Source organism: Dendropsophus ebraccatus, chromosome 8 (genome assembly GCF_027789765.1).
Source record: "Dendropsophus ebraccatus isolate aDenEbr1 chromosome 8, aDenEbr1.pat, whole genome shotgun sequence".
Lineage (NCBI taxonomy): Eukaryota > Metazoa > Chordata > Amphibia > Anura > Hylidae > Dendropsophus > Dendropsophus ebraccatus.
In genome coordinates this window covers 19,744,465-19,762,194 of record NC_091461.1, presented here as the reverse complement: position 1 = coordinate 19,762,194, position 17,730 = coordinate 19,744,465, and the positions used below count along the sequence as shown (strand labels likewise).

At 45.1% G+C, this 17,730-nt stretch overlaps 1 protein-coding gene across 1 annotated transcript in view; it reads left to right on the top strand.

The window, feature by feature from the left end:
* The first annotated feature begins 12,551 nt into the window (after positions 1–12,551).
* ARHGAP19 (Rho GTPase activating protein 19) overlaps positions 12,552–17,730 on the top strand; it is a 40,695-nt gene continuing 35,516 nt past the window's right edge. Inside the window, exons 1-2 of the mRNA XM_069978891.1 lie at positions 12,552–12,658; positions 16,285–16,550. Coding sequence (XP_069834992.1) covers positions 12,612–12,658; positions 16,285–16,550 — 313 coding nt within the window. The 5' untranslated portion in view covers positions 12,552–12,611. The remainder of the gene's footprint in view (positions 12,659–16,284; positions 16,551–17,730) is intronic.

The window sequence follows — 17,730 nt, the reverse complement described above, 5'->3', positions numbered from 1 at the left end:
AACTTGCAGCTCTGCGTCAAATTGGCCTGGCCTAGAGTGTCTGTGCCCTAGGCCTGGACTGCCCCTCCGTCCCTCCTCCCAGCCCTCTTCATCATTTGAAATGCCACAGGCAGGATTTCTCCTAATCATCACTTGTCTAAACACAGTGTTCAGACAAGTGATGAATAAGAGAAATCCTGCCTGGGGCATTCCTAATGGTGAAGAAGGTGAAGAGAAGGGACGGAGGGGCAGTGCAAATCTAGGTCACAGACATGCTAGGCCAAGCCAATTTGACACAGAATTGCAAGTTAAAAAGTTGTTTTTTTAGGACTGTAATGGGAATGTAGTGGTGTGTTAGTTGTTTTACTAAACCCTGCCTCCTTTGGAACCAGATGTTGGTGGTCTTTGGCTGCCCCTATGGTTGGTAAACTCCAGGATCTTTACGGTCACTTGGGCACTGGTCATGGCAACCTGGAGTGGTAGCAGACCCGGTACCGGCACTCACAGAGAGGCCTGTGCGTTTAGTTAAAAATATATTACTTTACTGTAGTATGACTTGAACAGTACACGTGATAACAATAGTGCAAATCTTGCCACAGAATGTTGGTGTTGAGAGTGAAGTAGAACCAGTGCTTGTAGAAGTAGTAGGTGCTTTGCACAGAGAGAGAAGAGGAGTTGCCCAAAGTAGCGAATATGCTCTGCCGGAACAGGTGTATAAGTAGAAAAGATAAGTGATACTCATACTCACCGATGCCAATAGTGGCTCTGAACTGCCTTATGCCCCCTAGTTGTGAGGTACCCGTCCTAGGTGGATAGTACAAGCCCCAGTCATCGTTATCTGGGTGTAGCAGACTTCCGAGGTTTCGGTTCCGGTAGCTTTGTCCTACTGGGGTCAGTTTCTCTTGCTTCAGGAGACTGTCCTGCACTTTTTAGAGAGGTTCCTGGTGTGGGCTAGGGTTATCGTAGGTGACTTCTCCCCTCTAGGTAGAGCTTATTACTGTATACTTTACTTGCTTTAGTTACTTGCATAAAGAAAGTCTTTTGTTGCTATCTTTGGTCTCAGTCCCTCAGGCCCTGGCTTAACTTCTGCAGAGACTGGGTCTACTAGCTTTCTCTCACGCTGAATACTAAGTCTGAACTAAACTCACTTCCTTCCACCAAAGCTAACTCCTCCTACAGGGGCTAAAACTAAACCCTCCTGAGAGTGCTGGGGCTGAGTGTTTGTGAGAGAGAGAGAGAGAGAGAGAGAGAGAGAGAGAGAGAGAGAGAGAGAGAGAGAAGAAATGTGATAGGATAAGAGAGAACAAACACCTGAGATTGGTCAGCATAAAACTTGTGATACAAACAGTTTAACCCTACTGTTCCTTCAGCTGTGCAACAAGTCAAGTAGAAAAGTAGTGACACCTAGTGGGGAAAACACAGTACTACATCTGCCACTCTTTCGAACCTGAGGGAGTGACTTATTAAGGTGCCATAGACAGCATCAGTGGTGGGACACCACAGGACAATAGGTGCATCACCTGCTGAACGCACCCCAGGACAGTTTTTGAATTAAAAGCAGCTATCTGACGGTACAAGCGGTTTGAGGGGGGGGGGGGGGGCAGATTGTGGGTACAGAGTCGCTTTAAAGTTTTGAGTCCCATAAAAAACAGTGTCTTTCCTATGGAAACAGAAAACATGGGTTTTGCCCTTGTGAGTCCACTTGAAAGTTGTGCACAAATCAGAAATTGGGCAGTTTAACCATTTACGATGTGTTGAGTTTACAGATATGTTATCCCCCATTGACTTGTACAGGGTGGAGTTTTGGAATCTCTTACAATGGAAGCAGTTCAGGGATCTATATCTATACATCAACCATACAGGGGGCCTTCGCAATGATAAAGATCCTTCTGTGCTACCAGCAGATACGGTTGATATCCAGGGTATACGAGGATGACCGATGGACTTTCTTCAATCGATTCCGAGGACTACTATTGTAAATGTGATGATATTTCTATATAAGTCTGGATGTTTACTACAAATGACTATTGTGATCTGTTCTGTTCTGACCTTTATATTTATAATGTGGTTTTCATGGTTGGCTAGGAGCCTAACATCATGAATTCAGCTCTGTTGTTCCATCCCGTCATAGCATGCAAGTAGTGGCTGGCATGTATTGTTCTGTGTCTTGAGCTGACATATTGGTATTCCTTGGTGTGGGGCTGAGCTGTTGTAGTAAAGGTGGTCATACACATTACAGATACTCATCCTGAGCCCCCTTCCCCCACACACACATATGCGTGCTCAGCTTGACTGACCATACATATGTCCTTAATGGCAACTGAGGAATAGGCTGCCAGGCACCCTTGGTGATCATTAATCTCAAGTGAGAACTAAGGATGGAGCATGTTGAAATGTAACATGTCCAATCCCTCTTTCCCCTGACATCTTCCACAGGGAAAGAGCCAGGTCACCTGTATACACATTAGAGGGTTAGCAGATCCAGAAACTGTCAGGTTCATCCAGTGATGATCTAATGTGTAAGGAAACTTTAATATGGTTATCCAGGATTAGAAAACAGTGCCACTCTTGTCCCCAGGTTGTGTGTGGTATTACATCTTGACTCCATCCACTTCAATGGAACTGAGCTGCAATACCAAACACAACCTGAGAACAAGGATAGGTCTATGGGAGGCATTTATTAAGTCCGGCGTTTTTTACGCCGGACTTAAAAATGCCCCCGCAGCTCCGGCGGTACGGGGATTTATGTAGAGGCGGACTGCCTGTACATAAATCCTGTGCGCGCCGGTGCGCGCCGAAAACCTACGCCAGCTGAGGACTGGAGTAGGTTTTCGGCGTAGAATTGGGCGGAACGGATGATAAATCGCGCGGACTCTGAGTCCGCGCCCTCCGTTCCGCCCACTTCCCGCCTACTTTCCGCCCCCTTTCCGCCCCCTGGCGTACTCGGCGGAAAGTGCCGATTTGCGATTATTTTATTCGCAAATCGGCCATTTGCGTATAAAATAATACGCAAATCGGCACTTTCCGCCAAAAATCATCCGTCCGCCGGATGATACATGTGGCCCTATGTGTTTATTTTTCATCCTGGACAACCCCTTTAAAAAGATAGTTAAGCAAAAAATCTTTTAAATCAACTGGTGCCAGAAAATGCCAGAGATTTGTAAGTTACTTCTATTAAAAAATCTCCAGTCTTCCAGTACTTATCAGCTGCTGTATGCCTGATACAGACCCAGTGTGGGGCTCAGCCAGTCACTTGCTAGATGGTGGTGTGTGACTCCACTGCAGTAGTGGTTGGTCGAAAAATAGCTCAGACAGATGTTAGGTTGTCGTGATGCCAGTGCCGGTTGGGCACACAGGTATGGTGGCACACCTGCTTTTATTTTAGAGCGGCTGGCTATACCCTTTCTTCTGTGCTCGGTGACCTGCCAAGTTGTGAGGGGGTCCCTTGGGCGCTTATCATGGTGGTCTGGAGAGGAGATCCCACCCACAGAAGAGGAGATAACACAAGGGAGGTAACACAAGGGAGGTGTTGTTACTGTGTAGGTGCTTGGATAAGAATCACTGAGTCCTGTTACAATAAATAAACTCTTCTTCACTGCAGGAATACTTGATACAGTAGTATACAGTAGACTTCTGACTTGACAATAACCTCTGGACTTGACTGGCAAGACTTGTACTGCGAGCTTGAGAGGTAGAATATCTGTGCTGACTTGGTTGCGTGTGGAGAAGTAGAGAAGGTTCAGAGAAGTAGAGAGGAGGATGTCGAGAGGGTCCCAACCCGATGTAGTAATGTGCTCTACTTTAAAAGTAGAATATTTGAGAGTAGATGGAATAGTTGTGTCCGTGTTTCGACTCTTTGGTTTTTTCCACCACCTATTGCCCACCAGTGACGGCCAACCCCTCCTAGTGACACAAGCCCCATACCTTGTTACCTGTGTTAAACAGAGTGGTCAGAGTTGTCTGGTTACACTCACGCTGCGATAGAGTACGTAGGCTTCTAGCAACTTTGCTCTATCATGATCAGTTCCTCTGTTATAGGATACCATCCTGCACCTTTAGACTTGTTCATGGCGTTGGCTGGGGTGATCCCTGACTTGTCCTCTCTGAGAGTGTTTAACACTGCATAGTGTGTAGAAGAGTTGCTTTCAAGAAATAAGTGTCCGTGCTTCCCATATGTGTCTGTAGAGTAGACTACACTGGACTTGTCCTCTCTGCTCAAGAACGTGACTACACTCACTAACACTTCCTCTCCCCATGTGACTACCTCCTACAGGGTATGTAATACCTGCTGTGAGTGGGTGAGAAGAGAGTGTAAGAGAAGAAAGGAGAAAAGAGATAGGTGGAGAAGAAGAAAGAGCTCTCATTGGCGCACAAGTCACAAACAATAATAACCCCCTGAGTACCACAGCTACAAGATATACATAATAGCAACATCTAGTGGCAAAACTTAAGTACGACAACATCACCACTTGCACTTGGAGTACAGGCTTTTGCAAAGGGTGTATTCACTAGCAACACCCGTGGTGGGACATCATATATGTCCTGCAGGAAGTGGTGTATTCTTTCCAGCCTGGAGAGCAGGAGAGGTTTTCTGTGGGGATTTACTACTGCTCTGGACAGTTACCAACATGGACAGAGGTGGCAGCAGAGAGCACTGTGTCAGAGTGGGAAGAATACACCACTTCCTGCAGGACATATTTCAGCTGATAAGTACTGGAAGACTAGACATTTTTTTTATAGACGTAAATTACAGATCTCTGGCACCAGTTGATTTGAAAGATTTTTTTTTTCTGAACTACCCCTTTAAATTAAGTGCTTAAGGTTCTGTTGGATGCAAATTTTCTCTGTTACTTTTTTTTTCTTATTCCTCTGATATTTTTAAATGACAATTGTATTTTTTTACTTAATAAAGAACAACTTATATTTTTGTCTGTTTATTATAAAGATTCTATCACGCAGAGGTGTAATGTGGAGTTTCGGGGCCCACTTCCAAATACAACTCTATCCTACTATGTGTCATTTATGCTACTGCTGTATTCCTATCTGACCAAGGGGCTTGTGGGGATGAATCTTCTTGTGGTACCAGCAGTTGGTGTAGGGAGTCTTGTAAGTTGAGCAATGCTCTCTTGGAAAAAAAAAAAAAGGTATGCAGATCAGCTCTCCATCGACTGGAAGAAAGCTGCCTCTCTGCTGCCACGTATTGGAGGTAGCTACAGGGCATTCTCAGGCACTACCATAGTGACTACTGCAACATCTGTACCCGCTATAGTGACAACTCTGCTACTATAACTTAAAGGGAACCTGTCACCCCCCGTGCCGGGGTGACAGGCTCCCGACCCCCCGTTAGAGCCCCCTATACTTACCTAATCCCGCCGGGTCCTGCTCCTGGATCCGGTCGGGTGATGAAGATCTCAGCCGCTGCAGCCGCTGCAGCCGCTGCAGAGATGAGTCCAACACCCATAGAGAATGACAGGAGAGTCCAGCGCTCCGTCATTCTCTATGGGTGTTGGACTCATCTCTCAGCGCGCGCCAGGCTGCAGCGGCTGAGATCTTCATCACCCGACCGGATCCAGAAGCAGGACCCGGCGGGATTAGGTAAGTATATGGGGCTCTAACGGGGGGTCGGGAGCCTGTCACCCCGGCACGGGGGGTGACAGGTTCCCTTTAACAAGCAAGACAGAAAGTCTAAGAGACAAGGAAACAGAAAAAAAGTGTGTAGAATAATTTGGATAATCTGGGATATTAGATGTAGTTAGATCTCTAGTTGTGTCGTCCTTATGTGATCAGGGGGTTCAACCACTAGGATCTCCAGAGATGACCTGAGTAAAAAGCCACTAGCATTATGGCAGAGATCCTGCAAGAAAAAATCATGACACTCCAGGGGGGGCAGGTATCATGGGTGTGTTTTTTTATTTTTAGCAGGTGGTACTTCTTAGGAGCTGTGCCAAATTTTAAGGTTGTTGCGCAAAAAGTATTATTAGGCGCGAGTGCCTTGATCATTATTGCAGAATTGTTTTGTACAATTTTTGCCTAAAACAGCTTGGCAGACTGGTTAAAGGGGTTATCCAGCGCTACAAAAACATGGCCACTTTCCCCCTACTGTTGTCTCCAGATCGGGTGGGGTTTTGAAACTCAGTTCTATTGAAGTAAATGGAGCTTAAATGCAAAACACACCTGAACTGGAGACAACAGTAGGGGGGAAAGTGGCCATGTTTTTGTAGCACTGGATAACCCCTTTAAGCATGCAGGAACCAAGCACAGACTCTCTCATCCCCTCTTTCCTGCACAAAGCACATACTTAATCTCAGCCTACTTCCTGTAATGTGTCCTGATCTACCTATTACTAAAGACAGATTTTACCTGACAATGGGCAGTGAACACCAGATTGTACTTTTTGTTGATGAAGTAATTTACAAATATCTTGGGGATTACATTGGCTATCAAATGGTTCAAGGTTCTTTAAAATGACAATGCCCATTTAAAGGGTATGAGCCCCTTTGGGAACATTTCTCTTAGTTGCAGCTTAAGGCTATGTTCTCACTACGTAAGAGACCGGCCATTCCGTGACCCAGTGTTCTGATGCGGGTGCATCAGCGCGCGCCCGCATCAGAACTCTCATAGTACACAATAAAGCGAGCGGCCGGAGCCGCTCGCTTCATTGTGTGAACTGACAGTTCCTTCTGCGGCCGCAATTCACTGAATTGCGGCCGCAGAAAACTGACATGTCAGTTCTTTGCGGCGGCGTTTGGGATCCTGGCCGGAGCGTATACTATGTGTATAAGCTCCGGCCGGGATCCCATAGCAGTAAAGGCAGTGTTCCACACCGCACAAAGTACGGCCGTTGTTGCCGATGCCAACAATGGCCGTACTTTTACGTAGTGTGAACATAGCCTAATGGTAGGAAATCTGCAAAGAAGACAATTTAGAAAGTTCCAAATCAACAATTTAAAAAAAAAAAAAATCAGTCTAGGTTCAAACTATGCAAAAATGACGGCCCTCTTTTATAATAACGTCTGTCATTTTACAAATAACGTCCGTTATTTTTTAAACTACATACATTATTTACACAATGAAAAAAAAAAATTATGAAAAAATAAAGATTTATTCCAGCATGGCACAAATGCAACGTTTCAACCACAATGGTCTTCTTCAAGCATGCTTGAAAAAGACCATTGTGGTTGAAACGTTGCATTTGTGCCATGCTGGAATAAATCTTTATTTTTTTATTCATATCCGCCTCTGTGGGATGCTGTTACTCCTTTTGGTTTTGGACTTTGTCGCCCCATATGGACACTGGGGCTGGCAACTATTGCATCCACTTTCTACAATTTTGTAAACATATTAGTACTGAATAGTCAATGAAGAGGAGTGCTATAGTGTCTATTTTTCTATGGGCTGTTTTTATTAAAGACGGACGTTATTTTTATATAGTGTGAACCTAGCCCAAATGTGTCCAAAGCCTTATAATTGTCTATGTGCTATTAATTAATAGGGATGGTTGGACAGGGTCACATTATGATTGTGCTATCTGTGGTCGACAAGCTGTCAAAACGGAATGCTGACATATATACACATGGAAAGGCATTGGCTCCATTGACTTTAATGCTCAGCCGATATATTTATGCCACATTTGTAATGTGAACTCAAGTCTAAGTGGGGAGAGTCCAGAATTTTGTGTTTCATTCAGTTTACCTGTGTGGACACCAGCTCTCTATTATACATATATAGACTCCTGAATTAAAACAAACCGTAATTATCCGTATGTATCATTACAGTGGTCTGTATGCAAGATGGCCACAAATCTCATTACACCGTCATCATCATGGATGACGCAGAAGAAATGTAAGGGATAAATTGGTTCTCCTGATTCTAGGAAGAATTCCTATTTACAGGTAATTATCATTTCTTAGACTTCTGAGAAACCCAACAGAATTTCCTAGAGAACAAATTTCTTATTATGGTGAGATGTTAAAAATCCAGATGGCGGCTACATTGCTCTGCGGATCTGTCACCTGTGGATCTTGTGAGGTAACACGTGATAACATGTGCAAGATAAGTAGCAGCCAGCTCACCGGACACCACTGCTGTGCACCGTCCACACTCCAACAGGTGCTTGTGATTACTCCAATACGATACACTGGACCAGCGAATTGCAGATGAATATAGTTTATTTGTTCGGACCCATAAGACCACAGATGTATCAGCAGTATTCACACATAGATGTCACACGCGTTTCTGATGCTATCGCACCCTTAATCATGACAATTGTAACTACGTATGGAGCTGGCTTTTAAACCCTAAGCTCCACCTCTCTCTGATGCCAGAGCATAATAAGTTACACATGTTATACGGGTAAAGTGAATTAGAACCAACATAAACAATTAAAAACAATGCTACCGGAATATACTAAACAAAAAGTGCCAATATTTACAGTATTTACATGGGGCTGTATTACATGTCGCAGGATTATATAACATTTATCAGCTTATAACATGCTGTATGCACAAGATCACAACAATAATGAATTTAGTAATACAATAGTAACTCACGTCACGACTCAATCCACCACCCATGAGACCCATTGTGTCAAGAAGGGGATCGCTGGGTGAGCGGCTGTCATCTTGGTTAGATGATTTGTTACAGCCGTTAGTCCAGCGCACCCCAGGGTATCTCAAGGATACGGGGGCCGTATTACAGGCTTTTGCAGGTTTTGAGTGGAGTATGCCAATTCTGTAATGTAATAAGAGAATCAACAAACCAGTATTAGTCACAAGGTACAGTCCACAGTTTAACAACATAAAAAGCATTATCCAAAAAAATCTCTATATTCTACACGGGGATCCAGTGCTAGGTGAGATTTTAAAAGTAGGATGCAACGTAGTCTCACGACGTGCAAGGACCTTGGGGGATATTTTCTCCCCTTTAGTGCCAAGGACAAACATACCCCCACAAACATGGCTCTCATGCAAAGGGTTCTATAGATGTGGGAAATGTAGTGTATGTCGGTATGCCACACAAAGCAAATATTACAGCGATAGTAATAATAAGCAAAGGTTTGCTATTAAAAAAATTCTAAACTGTGATAGCGATTTTGTGGTATACATCATATATTGTACAGTATGCAATGTCATGTATGTGGGATGCACAACCAGACGACTTCGCACACGCATACTGGAACATATATATGATGTCAGTCACAGCACTACTAGAAATCTGTCAGGTGCATCCAGACATTTTGTGGACAATCATGGGGGCAGAATAGACTCTATGGGGGAGATTTATCAAAGGGTGTAAAATTTAGACTGGTGCAAACTACCCACAGCAACCAATCACAGCTCAGCTTTAGGCAGTGCTGAAAGGAAAGAGGAGCTGTGATTGGTTGCTGTGGGCAGTTTGCACCAGTCTAAATTTTACACCCTTTGATAAATCTCCCCCTATGCGTTTTCATGCCATAGAAAAGGTTCCACCGCTAGCGAGAGGTGGCGATAGAAGGAGCAGATTGCAACAGAGGGAAGCCTTTTGGATATTTCAGCTTGAAACTCATTTTCCTAATGGCCTGAATCTGAGACGTGAGTTACTATTGTATTACTAAATTCATTATTGTTGTGATCTTGTGCATACAGCATGTTATAAGCTGATAAATGTTATATAATCCTGCGACATGTAATACAGCCCCATGTAAATATTGGCACTTTTTGTTTAGTATATTCCGGTAGCATTGTTTTTAATTGTTTATGTTGGTTCTAATTCACTTTACCCGTATAACATGTGTAACTTATTATGCTCTGACATCAGAGAGAGGTGGAGCTTAGGGTTTAAAAGCCAGCTCCATACGTAGTTACAATTGTCATGATTAAGGATGCGATAGCATCAGAAACGTGTTGACATCTATGTGTGAATACTGCTGATACATCTGTGGTCTTATATAAACTATATTCATCTGCAATTCGCTGGTCCAGTGTATCGTATTGGAGTAAACACGTGATAACACAGGATCACCTCTTCCCTGTGAAATGTCAGGTCTGGAGAAGTCCCGCCTCTTCATTATATGGGAATATGTCAGAACTGTCGGAGACGTCTCATCACCTCCTCTGTAACCACCAACCTAGAGACCTTCAGAGCGCACCGCAGAGGTCTCATCAAACCTGCCACACACAATGGAGTTACAGAAGGTGAATTGAAGGGGCTGGAGGCTTCTGATCTGCAACTTTCTTACATGTTCAATTCTTCATCATTCTCAATATTTCTTATCTGCTGTAAGTAATGGGAACAGTCTTGTTTAATGCAGAGACTGAAAACCTGTCCTGAGGATTTGTGTGGTATCCCACTAGGGGTGTTACTGTTGTTCACACCCTTGGCAAAAGTTAGTACTTTTTGTGGTCTTATTGCAGCCAAAGTAGTATTAAGAGATGACCACTAGATGTTGCTATATTATGTATTGAAGTCTAGAAGCTGCACAGCTGAAGTGTCTCAAAGTGTTATTGTGTTTGTGTGCACCAGAATTTGTGAACCAGTAGTATTTACTTTCTTCTGTCCTATCACCTCTTCTCTCTCTGCTCTTCTGTTGCACTCTTTCCACCCAACCACAGCGTGTCTTACACGCTGGAAAGGAAGTGAGTCACACGGGAGACAGGAAGAGGAGGATGCAGGACAGTGCTCTACTACCAACTTCTCCCTCAGTGTCTATACCCCGTATGATGCAGTATTAAACCCTTCAGGAGAGGACTAGTAAACAGATCATCTCAACCCATGCTGTGGACTAGAAGAAACAACAGTGCAGGACAGTATCCACTAAGGAACTGATCCGGGTGAAGCAAAGTTACTGTAACAGTCTATGAACCCAACCTTGCAGCGCGAATGTCAGCCAGGAAACCCTCAGCACTCTGCTCATCCCAGGTAACAAGGTCTGGGGCCTGTGTTACCTATTAGTACGGTTCAGCCAACGCTAGGAGGCATCAGGTGGTGTGAAGACTCTAGACAGGTCAATATACAGGCACAGGTTTTCTCATTCTTCTTCTTCTACAAGTATTCTTCTCTACACTCCAACATACCTGGCAGAGCACATTACTACTTGTGTTGAGACTCTCACTGCATCCTCCTCTCTACTACGCTACCTCAGTACAACTCTACCCACTCTGCTATATCCTACTCAGCACTTATCACACAGATCTGGTGGTTCTATGTTCAAATATTTATTGGAACTTTGTCAAGTGTATATCCGAGCTCATCTGTATTACCTGTTGCACATTTGCCAATAGTAAATCAAGTCAATTATTCATCACCACCAACACAGCATATACACTGCAGCCTTGGGACATTTCCCCTTTCTGTGGGTGGCGGGTCCTACTATTCGGGAGGGTCATTACACCGCTCTGGACACCTGTGACTATATCATCCGTGACTACACTATCCCAAGGGACCCTGCAGCTACAGTGCACAGTAGGTAATGTGTAGGGGCTGCCATATGTATACAGTGCACAGTAGGTAATATATAGGGGCTGCCACCTGTATACAGTGCACAGTAGGTAATGTATAGGGGCTGCCATATGTATACAGTGCACAGTAGGTAATGTCTAGGGGCTGCCACCTGTATACAGTGCACAGTAGGTAATGTATAGGGGCTGCCACCTGTATACAGTGCACAGTAGGTAATGTATAGGGGCTGCTACATGTATACAGTGCACAGTAGGTAATGTATAGGGGCTGCCACCTGTATACAGTGCACAGTAGGTAATGTATAGGGGCTGCCACCTGTATACAGTGCACTGTAGGTAATGTATAGGGGCTGCTACATGTATACAGTGCACAGTAGGTAATGTATAGGGGCTGCCACCTGTATACAGTGCACAGTAGGTAATGTATAGGGGCTGCCACCTGTATACAGTGCACAGTAGGTAATGTCTAGGGGCTGCCACCTGTATACAGTTCACAGTAGGTAATGTATAGGGGCTGCCACCTGTATACAGTGCACAGTAGGTAATGTATAGGGGCTGCCACATATATATAGTGCACTGTAGGTAATGTATAGGGGCTGCCACCTGTATACAGTGCACAGTAGGTAATGTATAGGGGCTGCCACCTGTATACAGTGCACAGTAGGTAATGTATAGGGGCTGCCATATGTATACAGTGCACTGTAGGTAATGTATAGGGGCTGCCACCTGTATACAGTGCACAGTAGGTAATGTATAGGGGCTGCCACATGTATATACAGTGCACAGTAGGTAATGTCTAGGGGCTGCCACCTGTATACAGTGCACAGTAGGTAATATAGGGGCTGCCATCTGTATACAGTGCACAGTAGGTAATATAGGGGCTGCCACATGTATATACAGTGCACAGTAGGTAATGTATAGGGGCTGCCATATGTATACAGTGCACAGCAGTTGATGTATATACGGTAAATGCCGTATTCTTCTCCCCGGGGAGCCCCGCTACACATCTACACATCTCGCCGTTTATCGCAGGAAGTTGGGTCTGTTGTACTAAAACAGCAGAGCACCCGCATGGCCCCACCCACCGGTGACGAGGATATTCAAATGGACCAATCAGCAAGGGAGGTAAGGACAAGCTTGACCAATAGGGAGATGAGGGGGCGTGACCGGCAGAGCGGCGGATGATTTGAAAACAAGATGGCAGCAACGGAGGATGCAGGCGGCAGCGATGCGGGAATAACGCGGTGAGTGGTGTTGAACGGCGGCGGAGGAGCGAGGCTGCCGCGTACAGTCCTCGGTGTCGGTGTAGTCACCGTACTAGTTATTTCTTTGACACCTGTCAGTGTCCGGGATGTGGAGAACTACAAGTGTCAGCGTGCGCAGAGGGAAGCCTGTGAGGCGGGATGTGTGTGACCCTCCGGTGTAATAAGAGGCGGGGTGAGATGCGTTACCCGGCATTCCCCGGGGCCGTCATGTGTGAGGAGATAATGTAAGGAAAACTGTTGTTGCCCTTAGCAACCAATCAGAGCGCAGCTTTCATTTTCAAAGACCACTGTAGGATCTACAAGCTGCGCTCTGATTGGCTGCTAGAGGCAGTGGCTGTTTTCCCTCTGTCCTCTCCTGCTCTCTATTCTCCATGTATCCAGCATCTCTCTATGTAAGTGTCACTGTCTGGTGGTCGCCCTCTGGTTGTTATAATGGGGCTGCAGTGATATTCCGCCCATCATGGCGGTAATGTCACATTGAATGGCTCTTGCAGGACAATACATGGAAGAAACCTTACTGTTCACCTATACCCAGTGATCCGGAGCCCTCCTGAATGCGAAACATGGGGTCACTGCTCCTGGTTTTTAAAGGGAATCTGTCACTGGGTTCATGTTGCCATAAACTAGTGATATAAATACAGAACAGAGGGGGTCTATTACTTACCTTATGCTGCGTTTACACAGAGCGATAATTCGCCCAATCGAAATATTAACGTTTTCAAAGTAAAGTTGTGTTTATTATAACTATCAGCGTTTAGACGGAATGATATATCGTTTGGAAAATTCGTTATTGTGATTGTTTTAAGGTCCTTTAAGCCTATCTCACACACAGGGTGAATCAGTGAAAGACTGTTTACACGAAGCGATCTGAGAATTTTTAGCGAGCGACCAAAGACGAGTTGAGAACATGTTGAAAGATCAAAATGAACGATTTCTCGCTCGTCGCTTGATCATTCGCTGTGTTTACACGAGCCGATTATCCCTCCAATGCGATCGTTTTCGCAATCATTTGAATGATAATCGATCCGTGTAAACGCAACATAATCCTGTTCAGTCGTTCTCCTGATATACAAGAGAATGGGCTTCCTGACTCTCCTCTCCCTCCAGCTATATATATATATATATATATATATATATAATGTAGTATAGATTGGTAGTTGTCTATCAGTGGGCAGAGTATGCTGGTGCTCATGAACATGGAGGATTACTGAGCACATGCATATAATTGAGAGGACTGGTGTGTGGTGCTCCGAGCCCTCCCTGTTCAGGGGGAATATCTCAAAATCAGCTGCACCGAGCAGTCAGTGAGGCATCATTCTGTTCAGCTTCTCTCACTACTTGGGGCGGCATAAACCTACTGACAGTCACTTTTTATTAGAGGGAGGAAGGGTCAAACACTTTAGGACAGCTGCCCCATTCAGCTGACTTTCGGCTTAAGTGTATGGTGGCTGACTACCCCCAACATCCTCCTATCCACAGGATAACTAGATTATTGCAGGGGATCTGATCTCTGTGACCCTGTGATCTTGAGATGTTGTGCATGTGCTCAGCTGCTCCATTCATTCTCTATTGGAGCTGCCAGAAACAGCTGCACAATTTCCTCAGCAGTTCTAGCAGCCCCTATAGAGAACAAATGAATGGAGCACAAGATGTTGGGCTGTGGGAGGAAGATGTCACTACATTATGCATAAGGGGCAGATGGTCTGTGAGCTGAGGGGCTGTGTGTACAGTGACCCCCACCAGCAGAATAGGGAGGGCAGCTCTGGAGTATAATACAGGATGTAACTCAGGATCAGTAATGTAATGTATAAACACAGTGACCCCACCAGCAGAATAGTGATTACAGCTCTGGAGTATAATACAGGATGTAACTCAGGAACAGTTATGTAATGTATGTACATAGTGACCCCACCAGCAGAATAGTGATTACAGCTCTGGAGTATAATACAGGATATAACTCAGGATCAGTACAGGATTAGGGTCTGATGCATCCATCACTTCTGTGTCTTATCAGGCAGTGATGTACCTGCTCTCATAGCACTGTGGGGTTCTTGCTTCTCTTCTCTCATTGCTGAGTGATTCCTCTATAGCATATTATAATCAGTAGTGTAATACAGGAGTCTGTGTATGAGAATGGCCGTACAATGATGTATTGTGTGGTCAGTATGTCCGGAATGTGCAGGGGCCGTATGAGCTCCGCTGTCTGCAGCACACCATCCCATTTCCATCAGTCTCCAGCCTTATTAATGCCGCTCCAGAAGCTTTCCGCACTCTTGTAAGCATCACTTTTCCTTTTCTTCTTATAGTCTGTAATTCATAGGAACCTGAGCTCGCAGCCTGATTATAATAGCAGCATATGGATTATAATAGAGCCCGGTATACTCGTCATACACTGGTTGCAGGGTGAGACGTCAGCCGCTATTCTGTTCATGGTAAAGCACTTAAGAGGTGACAGGATAGTTGTGAAAGGTCAAGTAGTTTGTGTTGATGTGATAAGTAGCCGTGTGGAGGCTGGCGTAGCGCTCAGGAGTGTGTCCTCTCCTCTTCAGCCGAGTGTTAGTACACAGCTCAGCGCCCTCCATATCTTCTATCGGTGTTGGGAGAATAGGGATTTACAGGAATGGATTGACGGTTTTTCTATGTATTTGGGCTTAAAGTACTTTATTACTTTTGGCTTGTATATTGTTTCTCTATTGCATAATTTTATTATTCTTTCCAGTCTGACACAGTGCTCTCTGCTGGCTGGCACATATACCTACCGTTGATGATCAGTGACCCATGGAGCGGCTTCATTCTGGTCCTACGGCTCAGCTCGGATCCTGCTGGCAGTGACCTCACAGCTCTTCTGACCCCTCTCCTTTCTACAGGGCTATTGAAGGCCGGAAGTCAGAGACTCCAATGCTTCTCTATTAAGGTGCTTTCATAGAGATATATTGGAGATCCTGGCTACCAGCCTCCTTAGCTGCAGGACAGTCAGCGAAGAGACCGCGTGGGCGCCCGCAGGGAATTGAACAACGCTGTAGGACTGGAATGAGGTCTCCGTCCTGTGCTCTGGTTCCCGTCCCCCTGGTCTGAGTCAGAACCCGGGACGTGACATGTCAGGCCCTCTCAGCCAGTCAGCGGCCATAGCGGGGTCCCGCCTTGGCCACCGACTGGCTGAGCAGGCCTGTCATGACTTCTCGATCGTGTAACCGAAGTCATGGTGCAGTCCTAACTGTACTATGTATTCTCTAAAATTCTGCAGCTGGAAATGAAAAGAAGTGGCGGCTGGGCGTCCTGCCCTTGGCTTCTCTTTTTTTTACCTTGCAAGTCAGGTTTTCTGTATTTGTGTAGAGCCAGAGACCTGTCACATAAGCCTGGGGGGGGGGGATCTTCCCAGCAGATACCATGCTGGATGTTTCTCCTTTGCACTGCTTCTGTTTAAAACTGTTTCTGTGTAAAACACTTTGCTGAGATCATTCTCCATTCTTGTTAGGGCAGCATGATTCCGCTCATAGGTTCCCTAGATCAGCTCTAGTGACTGATAACCTCCGGCTGATGCTTTACCTTCATCTCTTGCATTTTGTGTGATGCTTATGACTTATTTCCATGTGGTTTCCTTTTAGTGAGTCGCTGTGCAGCATAGTCATCTGCAATGATGCCTCCCTACGAAGCCAGCCGGTTATCTACAACCCGGACTTCTTTGTGGAAAAGCTCCGACACGAGAGTCCAGAAGTATTTACGGAGCTGGTGGTCAGTAACATTACAAGGCTCATAGACCTACCGGGGATAGAATTGGCTCAACTCATGGGAGAAGCGGATCCAAAACTCCCAGGACCCAATGGGACAGCCGCTAACTTCTTCAAGTCTCTCAACTTTCTGAAGCGTAAAGGTTAGTGTACAGAGCTTCTCATACTTCTGACCTATCATAAGTGCCAGCAACTCAGACTGCCAGCCACACTGGCTAACAGGAGGGCTGTGACAGATGTGGAAAATAAGGCTGTTGATAAAGTCAGCATGGGAAATCATCAGCATGGCTATTTTACTGAATTTTTCAATTAATAAGATGCACCCCTGGTTCAGACAACTGAAAATGGGATAAAACTTTCCTTGTGGTCTAAAGCAGTGGAGGAGATAATGCTGTGAAAGTGTATTGAAATGACTGGTCCACTTTAACACTCTCCATGATAGTACCTTATACTTACAGGTACACAGCCCTGCATGCTGCACAATACACATCCAGCTCTGCTGTGTCAAAATACACAAACCTACCCACACACAAATAGTGCTACTATACCGACATACACACAACTACCTCTGCTACACCACCATACACAAACAGCTCTGCGACAGACAGACAAACACACACATAAGTTCACTATGGATTGTCCCTACTTACAGTATTTACAGGAGGCCCTTCTACCCGTCATGTGTCTAATCCCATGGCTGTGATGTAAAGGTCCTCCTGGTCTTTCAGCATCATTGTTGGTGAGTTTCTTATGGGGCTTTACATGTAGGAATCTAGATGTGATCTCACAGATTGGTGTGAGAAGGGAGAGGACTGTGCAGCTATTAGTCACTGCACAGTTCACCCAGTAGTCCAGTACAGAGCTGAATCATCACTTCACCCCAAACATTTAGGGTATGTTCCCACTACGGAACACACGCAGAAATTTCAAGCGGGGGACTCTGTTTGAAGTGACGTCTGTCTCATTGACTCAATGATATTCTCAAGCACAAGTGTGATGTCCCACCACGGGTGTTGCTATTGGTTACACTCTTTGTAAAAGCCTGTACTTTCAAGTGTGAGTGGTGATGTAGTAGTACCAGAGTTTCGCCACAAGATGTCGTTGTTTGTATGCTCGGTTATTGCACAGCTGTAGTACTTAAGGGGTTATTGTTTGTATGTGTGTCACATGGATCTGTATGTTAATGAGAGTTCTTTCTTCTTCTCCCCTATCATCTGTCTTTTTACTTCTTCTTTTAATTCTTTTATTTCTACATCCGAAGTTCCGGCAGAAAACCGTACTAATTGGGTTGGGACACTCTTGACATCCTCCTCTTTACTCCTC